This window comes from Acipenser ruthenus, chromosome 2 (genome assembly GCF_902713425.1).
Source record: "Acipenser ruthenus chromosome 2, fAciRut3.2 maternal haplotype, whole genome shotgun sequence".
NCBI classification, from domain to species: domain Eukaryota; kingdom Metazoa; phylum Chordata; class Actinopteri; order Acipenseriformes; family Acipenseridae; genus Acipenser; species Acipenser ruthenus.
In genome coordinates, this window is record NC_081190.1 from 15,793,967 (window position 1) to 15,815,779 (window position 21,813).

At 37.9% G+C, this 21,813-nt stretch overlaps 1 protein-coding gene across 5 annotated transcripts in view; it reads right to left on the reverse strand.

Annotated features, from left to right (window-relative positions):
- Positions 1–6,342: 6,342 nt before the first annotated feature.
- LOC117403602 (erbin-like) overlaps positions 6,343–21,813 on the reverse strand; it is a 90,184-nt gene continuing 74,713 nt past the window's right edge. For 3 of the 5 annotated variants that reach the window (XM_059006594.1, XM_059006596.1, XM_059006592.1), the window contains 6 exons: positions 21,538–21,681; positions 19,658–19,741; positions 15,341–15,535; positions 14,262–14,354; positions 13,729–13,803; positions 6,343–9,794 (listed from right to left, as the gene is read on the reverse strand). In XM_059006594.1, the coding sequence (XP_058862577.1) occupies positions 9,687–9,794; positions 13,729–13,803; positions 14,262–14,354; positions 15,341–15,535; positions 19,658–19,741; positions 21,538–21,681 (699 nt within the window). In that variant the 3' untranslated portion in view covers positions 6,343–9,686. The remainder of the gene's footprint in view (positions 9,795–13,728; positions 13,804–14,261; positions 14,355–15,340; positions 15,536–19,657; positions 19,742–21,537; positions 21,682–21,813) is intronic. The other 2 variants (XM_059006597.1, XM_059006601.1) reach the window with 2 other exon arrangements.

A 21,813-nucleotide genomic window follows, 5' to 3' on the forward strand; every position in this document is an offset into this window, starting at 1 on the left:
ATCTCAGTCTAAGTTTTTCAGTCAAAAATAGATAGCTATCTTAGCTCGTTTTCATTTATACAAATCGCCTGTATTCATGAAGTATGAAGACACAGAATTATTAACGACTTAAATAACAATGCATAAGTATCCGTGTGAAGGGATAGCAATAGCTGACTATTTTAAATACGGGCAATGCATATTAACTGATCGATAAGAAAACTATTTAATGCCGTAGTTTATGCTTTTACGTTTTTGTAAAACACCCATTTAAAGGGTTAGTAAAATATTTATTTTGTGTGACAATTTGTTTATTAGTTATCTTAAGAATGGAAGAGAAGATTGCTGTTTATAACTAACTATCTGCAAAAAACGAATATGCAAAAATCTACTTGTAAAAATCAGGGCAGAATCCGAGACGTTTGGCTTCTAATTATTTAGAAGGTTAGTGCATTTATTGTCTTATATTTTACTTGTTTAACTATTTTGTTTATATCTTCTTTTTCTTAGTTAGTATAAACAAGGGTGGCATTTTCTGACAAGGTCGCAAATTGTGATACTGTAGCTATAATTATTAAAAATCGCTAAGGGTAGCAAATTCTCACGATAAACGGTTGTAGGACCAGAAAGTGGCACATTGTCAGAATGTGGTACACCTACCAAAACTTGACCCGTGTACGGTCAGAAAGTGGCACATTGTCAGAATGTGGTACACCTACCAAAACTTGACCCGTGTACGGTCAGAAAGTGGCACATTGTCAGAATGTGGTACACCTACCAAAACTTGACCCGTGTACGGTCAGAAAGTGGTACATTGTCCGGTTTTGGTACTGGTACAATCAATTGCTATAGTCATATGATTTGTAGGAAATGTTAAAGCAAATGATAAAGTTAATTTTATATATATATATATATATATATATATATATATATATATATATATATATATATGCAAACTTAAACTGGAAACCTATTTCTCTTAAAAGAAAAACAATTCACTGCAAACAAGACAAAATGAGAAATCACCGCAAAGTTGCAGAAGTAAAGAAGTTTACAAGACCCAATGTACTGCATATCATAAATATTTGCATACAATTTTCTTAATGGTGGAAAAATATGATCAATTACATTAAAAATGATGTAAAAGACTGGAAAATATGATAAATGCAATTAAGTCCAGAAACAACATAACGTATCTGCTTTCTTAGCGGAAGTTGTTTAGGCATGCTCGAGCAAGCGCAGTGCACTGCATACCGTGTTTTAACGTGTACCTGAAAATAACACTACACAATCTAATTTGAATGTATTTCGGGTACTAGTTCTTTTTTAACACAGCATGAAAAGTTTACAGAGATTTATTGTTCACTTCAAACATTTCCACTTAACCCGATCAAAAAAACATCAAAACAAAAATAGGGGAATAACTGAATCAATTTGACACCATTTTGTGCCTACGCCTGTTTAAGAACGCAGCAGTGCTGGCTTTCGAGGCTACTGCGTAGCCATAGCCCTACAGACTGGCGCTGAGCAAAAGCTTGCTATGTTTACATCGAGGAGGAGAGCGTACGCTCCGCAGGATAACTAACCAAATCCGAACACAAGCTTATGAACCTGTGGTCTTTTAAATGTTTAAAACATATATAGTGTTAAATCAGTACAACACAACATGCCAGCAATTGTGAACTGGCTGCCACGTGTATAAGAGCGCAGCTGAGCAGTGGTAGGGCTACATTCAGCACGTCTGGACACAGGGTCATATTTGACCTCGGGATCTGGGCGTGGTTCCCCATCAGATACCTGTTTTATTTGATATATATATATACAGTGCCTTGCGAAAGTATTCGGCCCCCTTGAACTTTGCAACCTTTTGCCACATTTCAGGCTTCAAACATAAAGATATGAAACTGTAATTTTTTGTGAAGAATCAACAACAAGTGGGACACAATCATGAAGTGGAACGAAATTTATTGGATATTTCAAACTTTTTTAACAAATAAAAAACTGAAAAATTGGGCGTGCAAAATTATTCAGCCCCCTTAAGTTAATACTTTGTAGCGCCACCTTTTGCTGCGATTACAGCTGTAAGTCGCTTGGGGTATGTCTCTATCAGTTTTGCACATCGAGAGACTGAAATTTTTGCCCATTCCTCCTTGCAAAACAGCTCGAGCTCAGTGAGGTTGGATGGAGAGTATTTGTGAACAGCAGTTTTCAGTTCTTTCCACAGATTCTCGATTGGATTCAGGTCTGGACTTTGACTTGGCCATTCTAACACCTGGATATGTTTATTTGTGAACCATTCCATTGTAGATTTTGCTTTATGTTTTGGATCATTGTCTTGTTGGAAGACAAATCTCCGTCCCAGTCTCAGGTCTTTTGCAGACTCCATCAGGTTTTCTTCCAGAATGGTCCTGTATTTGGCTCCATCCATCTTCCCATCAATTTTAACCATCTTCCCTGTCCCTGCTGAAGAAAAGCAGGCCCAAACCATGATGCTGCCACCACCATGTTTGACAGTGGGGATGGTGTGTTCAGGGTGATGAGCTGTGTTGCTTTTACGCCAAACATAACGTTTTGCATTGTTGCCAAAAAGTTCGATTTTGGTTTCATCTGACCAGAGCACCTTCTTCCACATGTTTGGTGTGTCTCCCAGGTGGCTTGTGGCAAACTGTAAACGACACTTTTTATGGATATCTTTAAGAAATGGCTTTCTTCTTGCCACTCTTCCATAAAGGCCAGATTTGTGCAGTATACGACTGATTGTTGTCCTATGGACAGAGTCTCCCACCTCAGCTGTAGATCTCTGCAGTTCATCCAGAGTGACCATGGGCCTCTTGGCTGCATCTCTGATCAGTCTTCTCCTTGTATGAGCTGAAAGTTTAGAGGGACGGCCAGGTCTTGGTAGATTTTCAGTGGTCTGATACTCCTTCCATTTCAATATTATCGCTTGCACAGTGCTCCTTGGGATGTTTAAAGCTTGGGAAATCTTTTTGTATCCAAATCCGGCTTTAAACTTCTCCACAACAGTATCTCGGACCTGCCTGGTGTGTTCCTTGTTCTTCATGATGCTCTCTGCGCTTTAAACGGACCTCTGAGACTATCACAGTGCAGGTGCATTTATACGGAGACTTGATTACACACAGGTTGATTCTATTTATCATCATTAGTCATTTAGGTCAACATTGGATCATTCAGAGATCCTCACTGAACTTCTGGAGAGAGTTTGCTGCACTGAAAGTAAAGGGGCTGAATAATTTTGCACGCCCAATTTTTCAGTTTTTTATTTGTTAAAAAAGTTTGAAATATCCAATAAATTTCGTTCCACTTCATGATTGTGTCCCACATGTTGTTGATTCTTCACAAAAAATTACAGTTTCATATCTTTATGTTTGAAGCCTGAAATGTGGCAAAAGGTCGCAAAGTTCAAGGGGGCCGAATACTTTCGCAAGGCACTGTATATAGATATATCCTCATTGCACAACAGCGAACCCTACTGGCCAGTCACCGATCATATTCAGAGTGGATAAGAGGCAGGGCTGATCTCTGTCTTCCGGGATGGTAGCCCACCCACTTCTGCTCTGGATTGCTCGGCGTAAAAGCCATTCTGGTTTTTAGGCTTGTGAGATCGGAGGACGCTCATACGCCCGCAGAACGTCCGTGCTGTGTAGGGACTCGATGCGGTGAAGACAGAAAAAAAACAAAACAAAAACAAACATAATTGGACATTTCAAATTGGTGGGGGGATATAAAAAAATAATAATTGGTCACTAAATTAAAAAAAAAAAGATATACAAAGTGATTCTGAAAACAACAATTATATATTAGCTAAGGGTCCTATTTAGTAAAAAGGGCAGAGACACATTTTAACAGAACACAACTAGCAGTGCAGTGCTCAGCAATAATATACTCCTCGGTGCATCTAAGGTGTTTCTTACTCAACCTCTACTCCGCTTATGAGTGCAGTGCAGGACGCGAAACACTCACAAGAAGGGAGTGGGTTAAACTACGTATAAAGCCTGAAGGGTACAGTACATCCTAAAACAGGTTGTTACAATAGCAAAGACCCATAAAGCAAGTAGCGATTTCTTTATGTGGCGTTGGATGCACCTGGTGACTGACAGGGGAATGCATTTGATTGATTCCTTTCAGATGTTAGTCCTCTCCAGTTGCCACTAATGACTGACGATCAGTTGTTCTCTCAAATGTCTGCCATTCCTTAAAGCAGAGTGACAGAAACAGTGTTTCTTGAATTCCAGGTTGCAGTTGTATTCTGGGATCCACTAATCGGAAGATTGACCAAATCAACCCCCAAGACATATATACTGTAGAGACCTAATGCACTTCTATTTTTAATGCTTACCTACCAATTGGATGCTCATTTCTATAGCGTATTGGTTGAAATGGACTGTTTTGCTTCTATTTATTGGAAAGTGAATATAAAAATTGAATGGTGCTGTGCAGGGATTTTTGTAACCCTTGTACAGTAATTAAGCTGTATTGCTTTCAAACACTAAATGCTATATACTGCAATTTGTTTTTTAGGGAAACTGGTATTCACAGATGGGAACACAAATATCCAGAGTAAAGAAAACATCCAATCAAATAAAACTGAACTTCGGCTCAGTTCAACTTGCACAAAAATACTGGCTGTTAATCCCCCTCTTTGTGTTATTACTTAAAACAGACACTAGATGGTGTTAAATGACCGAGTTAGAGGGTGTTTTCTCTCAGTTTGTGGTGGTTTTACTGTCAATGGCGCATGCTGGTTTTCATTGACGGCTGCAGACCGATGAAATGTTACCTTTTACCATGCTTAATAGTGCATACATATTGTCAATCACTGAATTATTAATGTTTATTATAGCGAGTCAAGATGGGTCCACACTGAGACAATTTGATCAGATCAGTTCAGTTTGTGAAATGTGTTAGGTGAAAAAAATCTGCAAAAGAATAATGGGTATTTATTATTGAAGTTGTTTTACCTTTAAATTGAACTACCATAAGGGATACAGTACTTGTAGAAATTAAGTACATTTTCCCATCTAATAATCCCCAGGCTTTTGGGCCGTTTCCAGTCCTCTGATGATCTGCTACAGTCTAGACTAAGCATTCCTGAGCCAGGTCTTTAGTTTCATATGAGGTTCCCATGAAAGCAGATGAAAGGATTCAAGCCCACTGTGCTCAGATTATTACAGCACTTGACAGAAGTGCAAGGTGCACTGGAACAATTTTTATAGTAGGAGTGCTGAAAGTCAGCATCAACAACTGTATCTACAGAAGTAAAAAATGCTTCAGTCCACAGTCCTTGCTACCATAAAACAGTTAGGCGATTGCAAATGATTGATGCCTTTCAGATGTCAGTCATCTCCAGTTGCCACGTAAGACTGCGATCTAAAAAATATCCCGCCTCTGTTGTACCAGTAAGTGCCGATTGGTCTATTGTCGTTTCGTGTTCAAAGGCAATGTAAAAAGTCACAGTGCACTGCGCACACAGCTCATAAGACTCGCAAAACTAGCAGTTATTGCACCAGCATGTGCACAGCACCCCTGTACTTCGAGCCAGGGGGTGCTCCCGCACCCCTAGTTACCGCAGTCCTGGGTAGGTACTGTTCACGGGACCGTCAAAACTTTTTCTAAAGCAGGCCATGGATGCTTACTTGGCAGGTAGCTTCTTCTAATCAGAATAAAATGAAACGCATGGAAAATACAGTATGTGTAATAAATGACACAATGCCTTTAAGGAAGTCTTACTTTAATGATTAACCAAATCCGAATACAAACTTATGAACCTGTGGTCTTTTAAATGTTTAAAACATATATAGTGTTAAATCAGTACAGCACAACATGCCAGCGATTGTGAACTGGCTGCCACGTGTGTATAAGAGCTCAGCTGAGCAGTCGCAGGGCTACATTCAGCAGGTCTGGACACAGGGTCATATTTGACCTTGGGATCTGGGCGTGGTTCCCCATCATATACCTGTTTTATATATATCAAAAGGTGGTGATAGTTTGCATACATGACTTTCTGGCCACACCAATTAACCTACTAGCATGGGGTTCACATGGAAGGGTCCTGCAGATCACCCCCCCACCCCCCATTTATACACAAGAGTAGAATATTGAAGGAGATCACATGTCATCATGGAATCCAAACCTACCAGATTTCGATTTTAATGCTCCCATCACTGCATGCAAGGGTAGACAAACGCTTAATGCTTGGGAATAGCTTAAGACCAAATTAAACACTCAGAAAATTGTGTAAAGATAATTTAAACCTTAGAAGAAAATAAGAGAAAAAAAAAGCAGGAACTTTGTTTAGGAGGCATTTTTCAGCACAATAATGTTAAAGTAAAAAATGACAATACATTTTAAAGAGCATTAGTTTATTTCCTATTGTCCACAGGTTACTTCAGAAACAGTATAGTTATATACAAAATTTGGAATGTTGAAAAAGCAAATCTTAAAAATCAACCATTTCATCACAGCTGCTTACAGAGAAAACAATGAAATTAAACAGTAATATGGTAAAAGGGCTTTTCTGTATTTCTTTCTTATTGCTGGTTTACAGATTTGTTTTACTCACGGTATGTTTATTTTTAAATTATTTACACGTTTGATTAGTAAAATCTAGTCAAAAAAGCAAACTAGCTAAATAAATAAAAGAGCATAATAAATATGAATTTTAGAATTTGTTTTAAAAGAATTGAGCTTTAATGATTTGGCAATAGAGGACAGGCGATAAAGTATAAAAAGGGGAGTTGCGTTAAATCATAAAAAACGACTTAAAATAACAAAAAAACAGTATTCTTATGCCACATTTTTCCCATTTATTTTAAATCTGTCAATTAAAATTAAACAGATGCATGTTTTATATTACATTTCAATTTTGGGCAGCAGTACAGACATTTGAATTGCCTCAAATGACCTGAGAAACCAAGAGAAGCATAACAATCTCATTTTAAATTTAAGGGAGTGCAGCTAAGTGTTTTCTTCATTTCAGTGGAAATAATAGAATTTTAAAGTGACATGGGGGGTTTGCTTCACAAGGCTAATGGCATTTACAAGCAGTGAGTTGTGGCAGTTTCATTAAAGAGAGAACGAGTCAGCGGTTTATATGACAGTGCTCTTGTGTCTACCCAAGTGAACCCCTGATGTAATCACTAGTGCAGCTACATTTGAAACACAGCTGAGAGTTCAAGGTAAATGAACCTCAAATATCAAAAGGACCAGAACAAAACAAACAAACATGCACATGTAAAATACATGGGAATATGGCCAATGAAGTTTTGAAATATGCCCAAATGGGCCAACTCTGAAGGCAAAACTCTTAAGCAGATTTTATTTATTTTTTAAATCAAGATTGTTATAAAAAGACAGATCAAGAACCAAAACCAATTTCCTATCAAAAAGCAGGTAGCCGATAGTACACAGTGAGGGGTGCTTCCCACAATGGTTTTTAAAAGATGCATTCTTGTTGAAAGAAACTGCTTATAATTAGAACACCACATTTTAGTGCCCGGTACTATTGCCAAGTTCATTAAAAAGTCAAGTTTGATCCAATTTATATAAAAAACAGAGGAGGAGTGGTACTGATGAAACAGAAGACATGCATTATTTTCATAAATTTGAAACCTTCTCACATATTGACTTATTTTGATGTTAATCTGCTATTACTGGTCTTGGCAGAATTACAAAAAAACAGCTAATTTTGTTACGCACCTTCAAATAGCTATAAATTAGGATTTTGAAGAAGTGTCTAAGGAAAGGGGTTCTGGTAAAGACACTGCTGCATGTTTTCTGTAGCACAGAAACACATTCATAGTTGGGGCAGTTCTACATTGTGCTACAAAATATCTATCTATATAGAGAGAGACATGAAAAGACATGAAAAATTAAAGTTCCTATGTTTTCATTCAATTTTAAAAATATAAAATCCTGTATAACAATCTGCTGTTTGAAGAGTCCTTAAAAGGTTTCCTTGCCGTTAAAAAAAATTAAAAAATCAACCGCTATTTGAGACAGATTATCAAGCTATTGCTATTTTGACACAAGTGCAATAATACCAAAACATACCATGTGTTAAAACAGACTATATGAATTTCATTAACAGTGTTAAACATGCAATTGAATATTGCTTCGAGTTCAACCTTAGTTCTAACAGTTCTCGGTCTCCTATGGCACTTTACTGTGCGCCACATTGCTGTGTGCATCCTTTCCCAGAAACACACTTTTTTTTTAAAATGCATTTTGAAACTGACAATAAAAGCTTTCTCTAAAACAATTCATTTTAGTTAACATTAAAATTATTTTAACACTAAGGAAAGGCAGTCAGTGGTGTCTGATTCTTTTGCTAGAAACCCTTTAAATAACTCTAATCTTGTGTCTAATTTTTACATCTAGAAGAAAAGCCCTTTGATACATGCCAACCAAAACTGTCCCGTCCACACTTCCAGTCCTCAGTAGTCTCAGCCACAATGCCACAGTTTACACACTTACTTTGGTAACCTAGCACCATCCTTGCTATTCCCACATACAAATCAAGGTAAATTAAGGCCAAACAAAATACATTTCCCAATTTCGCCAATGTCTTCTTACTGATCCAATACTTCAACAACAGTTGACTGTTTTTTGTTGGTTATATTTCAATGCATTTACCAGTGTGTTATCCTGTCCTATAAAAACACAATGCTGCTATTCTTTCAGAATCATATTACAAAAAAACATACAAGGGTAACATTTGCCAAATCATGAGGTTATTGGTAGTGGTTTTCATGAAGTGATGCAAAAACAAAAAAATGTGTTTACAGAAGTACTCGGCACCAAATGTGGGTTACAAGGCAATTAAAGCTAAGCAGTGCATAGCTTGTTCTTTCTAACAAATTGGGTGACTGTGTAGACAAATGACGAACCACTCTCCTCCTACTCCTTGTGTCCCAAGTCATCGGGACCAAGGTGAAATTCGTATTGTCCCAGGATGTGTCAAAGGATTTCTACTGCAGATCAAAGTCTGCACGACTCCTGCAAAACTGTCGTCACATAAAAAAGTATAGCCATTTGAAAAAAGAAGAATGACCTGGAAGCCCAGACCAACTACACCACTGTCTGGATGGAAAACAAAAGATTAAATTGTGTCTGGCCCAATTACAAAAACTCAATCCAGCACCACATTCACCTTCACAATATGCACATAGCGTTGTCTTCAAATCACCTCTCCTGTACATTTCTAGAAGTGGTTTCAGCATTGAACAGTTTAAAAATTAGAAATAAAAGGCATATACATCTATGTAACAGACAGCCCTGCCATCTGCTCACCAACTAAAATGTAGGCTTACTACTTGGGCTTTGTGTGTTTAGTAACGTAGATCAATTAAAAAAACCAAAAAAAACCAAAAAAAAAAGCCACAGGTTTGTTCATGTAGTAGTATATCTTTAAAAAAAGTATGATTCTTTTGTTAAAAAAAAAAGGAAAAATCCCCAGTGTAGGCTTTCAAAATACCCACATTTCCCGATGCGTGCCCCTACCACTAACAGTGGTTGTGCCCCCACACCACAAGCACTAATTTTCATTACTGTATGCAGTTCAAACATCTATTTATATAACTGACTTTTGTTTACAAAAATAATGAAGCAATCATTCTTTTTTTGTTGTTTTTCTCAATTTTCCAAGGTGGCGATTCTTGCTGGGCAAGTTTCTTGTTTTGTTCTCGCCTTTATGCACAAACGTCTCTCAAAATGATTAGGTCCACAGTGCTCTGAAAAGTTTTTAGCAGGGAAACTGCCTGTCCGTGATCTATATTAACAAAGTTGTATCCATTGGCCTGCAAAAAAAAGACGTCTGCGTTAGAGAGTTTTTATATAGAGACAGTTTTCACATTAAAACAATTACTCAATATATACAGTATACATTTGTGCCCTTCATTAATACATTTGTAAAACAGGAGGTGTGCTGATATGAACAAATGAAAAGCATGTTACAAGCTGCTGGTTTACAGAAAAAGGCACATTTGGTATGTTCCATCACTGTCTTAGTTTTATTGTACTTCTGACAGTTTTTGTAAAAAAAATTAAAAAAAAAACTGTCAAGTGACTAGTTGGTTCTCCAGTACCCAGCCAAAATCAGCCATGCCTTGGTAATGTTTGGTTATCATAACCCTGGTTCCCTGAAATAGAAATGTAACCATTACTGTATGGGTATTTACCTCCTAATGACCCGAATCCTGAATATTGTATCCCACCTGAGGGCACAAAAGGACTGCGCTCACAGATCTCCGAATCATTTTTCCTTCAAGTCTGCTACAATCATGGACGCAGCGACCTTGAAGGTTAATGGTTACATTTCTCTTTTTAAGGAAAGCAGGGTTATGATAATAACCTAATGTTACCTTTTAAAGTACGAAATGTCACTATTACTGAAAGGTTGAGTGTACCAAAGCTGTCGCAAGGGCAAGATTGCAGACGACTGGAATGCTACGAGGCTAAGCCGAAGGCTGCCCTGTGTGTTACCATTCTGAACCTCAGTAACAAGTAGCTAGGGTGAAAAAATTTGAGGGAGTTTCACCTCTATGCCTGTGTTGTAAGGGTCGACTGAGAAGCTGACCCTTACAACAGGGTTTTGAGGATCCATGACATTAAGTCTGTAGAACCTAGCGAATGTATGGGGAGTAGCCCACACCGCTGCATTGCAAAATGTCCTTGGACAGATGCACCCTGGTGGAATGGGCAGTGAGCTTTTTTGGAGGGGGCAAGTTGGCCAGATCATAGTCAGTCCTGACTGTGTGTCTGCTATCCACATAGACAGCCGCTGCTTAGACAGGGCTTGACCATGGTTCTTCGCCCCACAGCAGACAAAAAAAATGTTCGGAATGCCTCCAACTTTTCATCCTGTCAACATAGTACGCCAGGGCCCACACTGGTCAGAGCGTATGGAGCTCCCGCTCTCTGTCAGACTGGAAAGGAGGTGGATGGAAAGCCTCCAATTCCACAGACTGGTTGCCATGAAATGACAAGATCGTCTCCGGCCAAAAGGCAGGATTGATACAGAGCGTAACCTTGGTCCTGAATTAAGCAGGCTTTCACTATCGAGAATGCCTGCATCTCACTCAGCCGCTTTGCGGAGGTTATAGCAAGCAAGAAAACCACGTTAAAAGGATAAAAAATTCAACTCAGCTGAATGCAGGAGCTCAAATGGAGGGTTCATGAGTGCGTTAAGCACCACGATTACCCTCCAGCGAGGAACAATGTCCTTCATAGGCAGTTGAAGCCACCGAGCCCCTTTCAAAAATTGCCGCACCAGGAAGTGAGCTCCTGGGGAGACCAAGTCAATCGACATGGCAAGCTGAAATAGCTGCCAGATAGACCTTTAAATGTAGATGGTGATTGCAGTATTACTGCCATGGGGTCGAACCCACGAGGCAGACACCATGTCAGAATGATAGCCCACTTGTACCCACACTGGCTGCGTGCAGACGCTGCTCTGGCATTTTGTAATTAGCCAGTGCTTCCTTGGCGTGCTCTGGCCGCAGGCAGTAAGAGCACCTGCCGTGCTTGTACTCAATAGGCAGACGGCCTTGCATGTCTCACAGGCAGCACTCCAGATAAGGTTTTGGGTATGGGAGCAACTTACCATCTAATTTTAACAGAGAGAGTAAAATGTATTTGTAGGGGGTAAAATGCAACATTACTTTCAAGTCATGAGTAATCTCAATAAATACTTGTCAATCTTTAATGATAATGGGGTAGGCATTAAAAAAGAGCCTTCCATTTTAACTGCAGTGTTACTTTGAACTACTGTACAACCATCCGTGTGTTCTACAAGGTTCTTTATCGGCATTTTTCGAAGTATCACACCGACTGCAAATTAATTACATTACTTATATTTTAACATAAAATTCATACTCAATGGACATGTTAAAACTTTAATATAAAGCCATTAATAAGTTATAAACAGTTAGTTTAGTATTATAGGCACCTTTTTTTTTTTAGCAGTTGCCTCTGACGATGGTTCCAGTTGGATTTGTTGCAGGACTGAGGTGTTTACGCTTCAACCTGTGTAGCTTCAAATTTGTCTTATTCTTACTGTGACTGGCTGCAAAGACAACAGGGCTAACCAGAGATTGGATGTTTGTTGGGTTGGATTTTCTTGTGTACAGTTTCCTAATAACTGAAGGCATTGTATTCTGGGAGATGTAGTTGTTGGTGGAAGTTTTAGGGGAGGCAGACAAGCTGTGCCGCAAAATTGCGTATTTTTACGCATTCAATGAATTTAATGTGTATTTCAAATTTCTTAATGCATAAAAACGGCAGGTACGCAGCTTATCTGGACCACTGCTCACAGGGATAGAACCCGGGCATGATACAAGGAGCAAGCAGTGCAGTGTACAGTTTGGTACCGAACCAGTGACCTGAGCACCGGTCGGTAGAGGTCTGGAACCGGGTCGGTACCTGTTTGGTGTATTTAACACCGGGTCAGTACTAGTTCAGGACCGGTGCAGTACTGGTTTGGAACCTGTTCGGCACCAGGCCGGTACGGTACCAGTTCTGTGGCTTTTGCTCCGCGTAGGACCAGGTCAGTGACTGTAGCACCGGGTTGGTTTGGTGACTTTGCCGTAACCACTGGTGGCATCGTACAGGGATGCCCACTTGTAAAAGACACTGGCAAAACCACTCAGTACTACACACGAGACTGAGGGAAGCCTGCTTAGTCCATTCTAACAACAGTCTTCGCAATGGTGATGCTAAAAGCTGTCACCAAAACAGCATCAAGATACTGTGGTTGAATTGCAAGCAACAACAACCAAAGTGAGTATCTCGGTCCTGCGCAGTGCTGCTGAGCTCAGCAGCTGCTCTTGCTGCTCGTGTGCTGAGCATCACGTTGCAGACAGGCCTGTGAGTAGTATCTGTAAAAAAAACAGAACACAAAAGAAAAAATACTCTAAAAAGCAAAAACAAGAAATAAAATAAGCTCCAGCCGGAGATATGCAGCCTGGGGGTACAGCACAAAGTCAGCTGACTTATGTTGCTAGACCTCTGGGAAGGAGAGATTCGAGTCGCTGGCTTCACACAGGACACAAGGTCAAAGTGGGACGTAACAAGCAAAAGGCTTGTAGTGCACACAATACGAATAATTAGTAAAAACTATTATAGTGATTAGTTTAAATATCACATATAATTTGTGTAAAAACACAATAAATGCAAAATATACAGATGGAAGCAACAATGTACTTATTTGAACAAGGCTCTCCGATCAAGTCTTGAAAGGAAAAATGGCGCAGAGATCTGTGAGCGCAGTCCTTTTGTGCCCTTGGGGGCGGGCCATGACTGCGTCACAAGCTCAAAGAGCAGGTTTGGTACAGAATATTCAGGATTTGGGTCTTTAGGCGGGAAATACCCATTCCGTAATGTTTATATTTCGTACTTGAAAGGGAGTAATCTTTTACCCATACTTTAATTATTATTATTAATTATTATTATTATTATTATTATTATTATTATTATTATTATTATTATTATTATTATTATTATTATTATTTTCAACTGAATTTAACAATGGAATCACTAAAAGCTGACCCTGATGTCAGCGTCTTAAATAAATATTGAGCCATCATGCCTTCTCTCTCAGTTATTTTATACATCTAAAAAGAGCAATCCACAATACTGTCATTTTTGTGTGCTTTAAAACAGTGAGAAAAAAAGTGCAATGCTTGCAGCAAAAAGCAAATTCCTTAGATCCATCCTAAATATGAACACATTTACCTGAACGATCTTATCCCCTGGCTGCAAATGTTTTGAAGCAGGTCCTTCAGGCTGGACTCTTGTTACGTATATACCCTGTAAAAAGTCAGAGGTTATAATAAAAATGAAAGAAAAGAAAATGCATTAAAAATTGCACAAAATTCACCAGCTTTAGTCAACGATCACCTGTGAGAACCCCACTGAAGACCAGGTGATCTCCTAGCAGTCTGAACATCATTCATTGCAGTAGCTCAAGCTCAAATTCAGCCGGGCAAAGAATGGGACATACTGCTCAGTACAAAGTGTGTGTGCGTTTGTTTTGCATTCAAGGCAAAGCAGTCACTTTATCACAAAACAGGATAGGAGTTTTACATACCTTTGTATTTTGATAGGATTGTGAGAAAAAACAACAACAAAAAAAACCTTCTGTCTATGAAAAGAAAGTCTGTTCTAACAAATCTGTAATGACCCAGATGCTTGGATATTTCCTGGCATTTCAGGTTTGGGATTGAACAGAAATATTATTTAAAACACTTTAATAATCTGGTACATACTTTATCTTCTGGTCGAAATGGATTTCCTCTGCCTCCAATGCCTCCTGATATACTGAAGCCCAGCTCAGGATTCTTCTCTATTTTGACATACATCTACCCACCCCCCCAAAAAATACATTAAATACTTTGAATATTGCTATTATTTTTCAAATTATAACAAAATCCATGTATGCTAGCAGAAGAAAAAAATCACTTATGTAGTATGTACAGAAACTATATACCAAGTTTCATCACAATTAGATGTTCAGTTCTCAAGATGAAAATAGTTTATTCTGAAATGCATACAAACTTATGAACAAGCTCCAGTTAAAGTTCAATTTTATCACCACAGGGCATAATCAAAAATTTCAAATTTTGGTACAGTAATCCGTCGCGTATCCGCCCGTCACATATCTGCCCTAACCGTTTAATTCGCCATGATCAACTTCTTCAGCAATGTTAGTCTATTATTGAACAGAGAAGATTAGTTCAGAGATTTTAAATCCTAACAGTTTTCATACACTGTTGTATGTGCTCCGTGCGCTGCCATTGCTGGTAGTGTCACGTGAGCTGTTCAGTGTGTTGATATGTAAATAAATCCTGTTCACCTGCGGGGCGTATCAACTTCAACCTCTGTCTCGATCTCCTGCCTGTCACTCAGCAGCGAATGCACACATCCACACGGCAGCATTAATACCCTGTATCTTTCTAAACAAGGGATTTAGGGGAGCTCCCTAATAAAAGCTGAATCTCAAAACAATAAGTGTGTGAATATAGTAATTGTTATAGCTGTGTATAATGGTATTTAAAACAGGACTTTTTACATATCCGCCCTTACACTGGTCCCACCGCATTCAGATATGTGACGGATTACTGTATTTTATTTATTTATTTATTTATTTATTTTTAAATCTAAATATATTCACGTGGTCAGTGCTAGGATTAAAAAGCAGAACAGAATTGGCAGATATTTATGAAACCGTTTTGTTTACTCGGTGTCTATGCAGTAGATGCAGTAAGAAGAGGGATAAAAGGGATGAAACACAAACTGTGCAGTAACACTATGGGTCAAACAACAACAAAGGGCTTGAAGGCCATACCTCCTGCTGCACAACCTCGTGGGGCTGCCTGGTGGAACCCTGGGGCTGGTGGGATACTTTTAGCATCAAGTAATCAATCAGCTGCTCCCTGGAGGGATGCCTCGCCATAGTGGCCTGGGAAGGCGGACATTGGACTTGGCTGCAGTTCATCTGGGGCCGGGAAGTTGGGCACATCTGTCCATTTGTCAAAGGCACCTGTGAACAGATAAGATAAATGAGCTTAAAGCACATTCCATTCTGTTTGTCAGCTGAAGTTTTTTTTTTTTTTTAAGTACACACAGTAGGACAAAGCAAAAAACACATAATGCCTATGTATTTGATCTCAGTCTATTCTACATGATATTGTTGTCTCTTGACATTGTCAAGATATTTGGTTTGTTTTTATATACAAACAAGCACGTTGAATAATGTGCACAGTATATTCACTGCCTCGATGCCCTAGGGGCTTTTGAGAATTCATAGTGGGTAGGGTTGATAGCTGAAGCTACAGTACATAGTGGGTGATTAGCCAATTTGGGTTTTAAATTATTTGTTGCTTAAGGTGAGGGGCAATGAATGTCATTCAGTTGGTTGTTCAGAGACTAAACTTAATTCACGTATGACCTAAAGTCTTTCCACCTACGATATTTTGGCAACGTTTTGGAAATGTCAATTGAACAGAAATGAGACATGAGATGCTAGTGAATAAACCATTCAATATTTTAATGCTAAAATAGAATTCAGAGGTTATCTTTAAATAATGAGTTCACAAAACACATACTTTGTTAAAATGCTTTTAAAAGTAAAGCCTCCTGAAAAAACAACATTTAAAAGGAGAATCAGACAAAGGAAAAGCACCCTGCTACCTGGTGTACTATAGTTTTTCTGCCTACAATAAGTAGTGGACGATTCACAGCCTAAAAAGATGACAAATGCAGCAAGCCTGGAAGGAGAATTTGACTATTAAAAATAAAGCTCTGAATACTAATTCAAGTAAATGAAATATGAATGTTGCAGAGATAGAACACACATCACATCCTATCCTACAATTACATAAATGGGACCAATTGTAACATGTTCGATCTGTTTATTCAATGTTATAAAACCAGTGAATGACAATAATCCAACTCTGAGGTAATTTAATTGAATAAATTAGATCTTGGCGGTCTAAATAGTCATGTGCCATAGATAAAAAATGTTAGTCATGTTTAGTAAGTGACCTCCACATATCCTCCCTGTCTAATCTGAAAGAACATCTGCAAAATCTCCAAGGGCCGGTTTTTCAAAACTTTGATAAATCGGATTAACGTGTTTGATCTGGATTATATTGTGCAATTGGGTTTTTCAAAACATCGAAATGTGATCGGGATTGCTGTGATCCAGATTTCATTTTGGTAATCCGATCGCACTTTTAAATCGCGATTAAATGTTGCAATTGGGTATTTCAGAATTTAAAGAGGAGAGCAGGATTACTTTGATCCAAAATACCAGGATTAATGTGATCCCACAGCAGAGGTGGATTTAGCTTTTAAATGATCATAGAACATAGAAGTTTGTTTGAATTGTCATAGCAAACACACTATATGTCTAAACAGAGTGTTATAATATAATATTTACATATTTATTTCAGTTTTGTATCCATGCAAGCAAAAAGGAAAACGTATTTAGTGGTATAGCTTTAATAAAAAACAAAAAAAACAAAACATACGCCTCCTTAAAGCTCGTCTGGGAGATGCTGGACTCTATATATAGTATATGCTGTGTTGGTCAAAACGGACTGGTAGGTAGATTTGACACAAGCAAACTTATTTTGTAAGTAATTTTTTGTCTAGTTCCGGAAGCACACTCAAGTTCTACTTTCAGTTATGGATGGATAATGTATTTATTCCAGCTAAACCAGGCTTTTGTGCCCAGTGTCTGGTAGTTGGTATATAAGGAATGAAATTACTTTATCCCCAGACTAATGCCACGTTTCCATAAACCACAGCACTCGGTTATGTGCTCGAGTTGCCCCACCACACCCCCATCTCTATGTTTTTAAATTACTCGAGTTGGCTCCCAATTCGAGAGGGAGTTCTCTGGTCTAACTTCACTCCTCGGGCTGGCCTGAATTCTAAAGTCTGAATCCAGGCTTGGAAGAAATTACATCACTAAATGTCAATCAAAATGTTGTAGGGACAGGAACATAACTATACATCCGGGTTCGTGAACACCAAAAACAAGGAAGACAAGAGCCATTTTTAATAATTAAAAAGATTTTGAAAACATTAATACAAAGTATAAGGCTTTTCTTTGTCAGATGCAATAATCTCTCTCTCTATCTATATATAGATGATTATGTAGTGATATGGAGCAATGTATGTATATGTACTGCGTGAAACAAATGCGCAAAAATATCTAGATGGATTTATCTTTTAAATCGTTGACAATTTTACTATAATACCGTCTGTAACAAATTCACGTCTTGACCTTTAACTCGCATGTATTTCTGGGGGAAAATCAGCAGTATTTCCTGCCCAACTGAAGTGATAACTCATGTAACTAGGAAAAACATGGAAGCAAGGTCAACTTGAGTTGGCTGTCCATGGAAACAAGGTAATAAAATAAAAGTAAGCCCTATCCTGTTTGGCACATCAAGGAAGTCTGTCTGTGTGTGTGTTCATATTCATGACCACACAGAGTTATTTTCATAGCCAACAGTGTGAGGTAGCATCTGTTGGAGAGAAAACAGAGAGAAACAGCTGACTTTCCTTCTTCAAAAGCCAGAATGCACTTCCAATGGGACTGGTTAGATACTGTAGTATATTAAAATGTGCTCATTAAAATGTTATAGCTATCAGAGTGGATGGATTATATAAACCCATGTATTATGGCTAGTCATCCAGGACTTGAATACAATATAGTGTGGAGTAGTGGTTAGGGCTCTGGACTCTTGACCGGAGGGTCGTGGGTTCAATCCCAGATGGGGGACACTGCTGCTGTACCCTTGAGCAAGGTACTTTACCTAGATTGCTCCAGTAAAAACCCAACTGTATAAATGGGTAATTGTATGTAAAAATAATGTGTAAAAAATAATGTAATTGTATGTAAAAATAATGCGATATCTTGTAACAATTGTAAGTTGCCCTGGATAAGGGCGTCTGCTAAGAAATAAATAAATAATATTTCTACAGACAAAGGAACTATATTGTAGTAAATAAATCAACCTAATAGGAGTAGCTTTTTTAGGAGGAACATTTTCTTTTTTTTTTTTTTTTCTTCTTACCAATCTGCCATGCTTTAATCCCTAATGCACAATGTGAGCTTTAAAATACTGCTTTGTACACAACAGACAGCATTCCCTTTAACAGAAAAACTGCTGTCTGTCACAGTGACGGGTCACTAAATGTTTTACCGGTCACAACACAGAATGTCAGCGCCATTCGTCTGACATCTGTCCACTCTTAAAGCAATACACATAGTTATGGAGAAAAAAAGACCTATGACAAAGTTAAAAAAAAAAAAAAAATTCCTTTCACTAGCAGCCTTTTTTTCTTTTTTTTTTTTAAATTAAAAGCAGAAAATTTTAAAAAAATAGTTTATAACAATTGGTTTTCAAAAGTTAAGATATTTCAACATTCATATTTCACTTAATTTTGTTTTCATTTCAACAAACACACAAATGTACAGTCAATCAGAATCATGGATGAAAACACAACTAAAACTCCTGCTTTGTTCCAATAAAAAATAAAAATAAACCAAAAAGGTATGCAAAATATCCCTTCAAAAAATTATGTAGATGGCAAAAATGACCTTTCAATCAATTTTCTCCAATTTTAAACTATGAATTCATATTCTCTCTCTAATGTGAATAAAGCTCTGGGGCTCAAACCTTTTGTAACTACAGATTTCAGTCTCTTGAGGAGTTCAGTATTGATTGCTTGGGTTGAGACCAGCCCATAAACTAAATGTGTAACTAATACCATACATTCTCCAAATCTCCTGTCTATAGATCTGAATCCAGGGTATTACTGGACTGCAATGGTTATTACTTTGCTTAAAGCCTAACACTGTGTAGAGGTTAGAAAATATGTGCAGGTGCAACACACAAGGACTGCTAATAAGTGGTAAACTAACGGAATCTAGATCTATCTACCTATCTATATATTGTACTGTTTATTATAAACCTGAACACAAGCTTATCTCCTTCCCAAATCGCGTGAGCATCATGCTGCTATTATGAACGCAATTACGACATCTGATACTTTCTTCTATATTTTGTGCTTTATTTCATTTTAAATTGTTGTTGTGATTTGTACTCTTCTGGTTAAGAAACTAAGATTGAAAGAAAAAACTTACTTTTCTCATAGTGTCCATAGACACATCCTTGTGACCATGTACAACCATTTCGTAGCTTGGCGCTCTTGGAGAAAAAACTTCGTCCTGCCAGAGTGAAAGTTGTTTTTAATAATAATATGTATGTATGTATGTATCTATGTATGTATGTATGAATGTATGGATGGATGTATGTATAAATAAACAAATAAATAAAAGTTGTGCAATGTGTATATAAACACTCAGTCCTGATTGGAATGAGCCAAGAGACTATTGTTCCACTATATAAAAACAGATAAATGACAACTCATTTTCCAAAAGGGATTTTTTTTTTTATTTTGTATTTTTCATTTCATTTGCAGTACAAATAGGACCATAAATTGTTCTGGGAAGACTTTTGAGGGAGACTCATAACTTGAGTAGCCACAGTCCTTTTTCCAGCAAGCGGTTTGGAAAACACAGCCATTATCCTAACCAGTATGAGGCCAGAATTTTAAATATGAACTTATATTTTTAGTACGTCACAAGTACATAGTGATGGCCGCCTCTCACTATATCCACTCTTCAGTATATAAAAATAAATTTTTAGATTTCAAAATGTCATTAAAATCTGGTAAATGCTGGTTTAGCACAACTCGTTCTTGAAATCCACCTAACCAGATCTATACCTAACGCTGGTCCTTTTGTGTTCAAAAGAACATAAACGTTTGAGAACAAGAAGAGCACAGAATCAAGTCTTTTTAGAAGAACCAGATTAAAACAACTTTACACTTTCCATTCCATGCAGGCGAAATCCCTGAGAAGCATAGTGAGGAATTGAGAAAGGGTATATCGCACCAAGACTGAATTGAATATTTAAATAGCATTTTGTAAGACTCCTTCACAGATCAATATATAAACAAAAAAAAGTAGTTTTATATTTTTGTAAGGAATTTGTGTGCGGTCTACTGCCCAAATGTGTGTGTGTGTGTGTGACTTCGTACTTTGTGCGTTAGGCTCACAAGCAGATAATGTTCTAAAAGCAGTCTGTTCATATTCTAACCAGGGGTTGTGATGGAATGAGATTAGCCGTCATATATATCCATTCAGGACCCATTTTATTAGCCTTCATTCAATCCAAATCAATACTCTACAGTTAAATGCCAACATCCATGATATGCGTGTTTGTGTGTTACTTTCACTCTCCACTGGGAACTGGAATGAATTCATTTTTAGATGACTTCAAAATAGCAGAGAAATGTTAGTCCTTGCTGCACCACGTGAATCAGATTGCCTGAGGCTCAGGCTGTTTTAATGAATCTACTACATAGAAAGTCTGGATAGATTTCACCAAGCTTTGGATAACTAGGATATGAATCCTTTTGAAATGAGCTGTCTGTCATCTTTACCAGGAACTGTATTTGATTCATTTATACACACATTTACATTTAAAATCTATTTCAAGCAAACATATTTAGTAACATGTGTTAAGAGTGAAATAGTGAACGGGATAACAGAAAACCGTTCACACTGACAGAACAGCAAAAACAGGGGAAAAAAAAAAAGGGATTCTCCTGAGAAGCAAAACTACATAGACCTATGCACTCTAGGTTTGATTTAGCTTTTAAAGATTTGTTGCAGTAGCAGAAAGACTGAGCAGGGAATGTGTAATTCCCACATGAGCTGATGAAGTGTTTGAAGAAAGGCATTGGTTTACTTTAATTCCGTAATTCCAATTCGAATCACCCCAACTTCAGATTGTCTGCACAAACTGTACCAAAAACAAATCCAAAAGAACCAGTATTAGACAAATGGATGTTTTGGCATGCATAAAATCTTAAGTGGAATGCCTCTTCAAACAGGTTGAAAGAAGATGATGAGAGAAAGTGTTTTTGACGAGCCTAATGTACTTTGGATGTACTCACACGGAACATGTGGGCTCCGGAATGCCTTCCGTCTGCAACACTAAAGGCAACACTGCCCTGGCTGCCATGCAGATCTCTAGAGCTGCCATAGTGAAAGCTGCTAACTGCAGCATAATTGGAATTAAAGGACCTAGACAGCATGTTCTAAATAAAGAGGAACACAGATTGAACACAAGACAGTTTAGTACAGCATGCGATATCCACAGGACATGTTAATAGAGAACTCACACAACACATACACACAAAACTCCACACCACAGACTCCAACAGCATGCA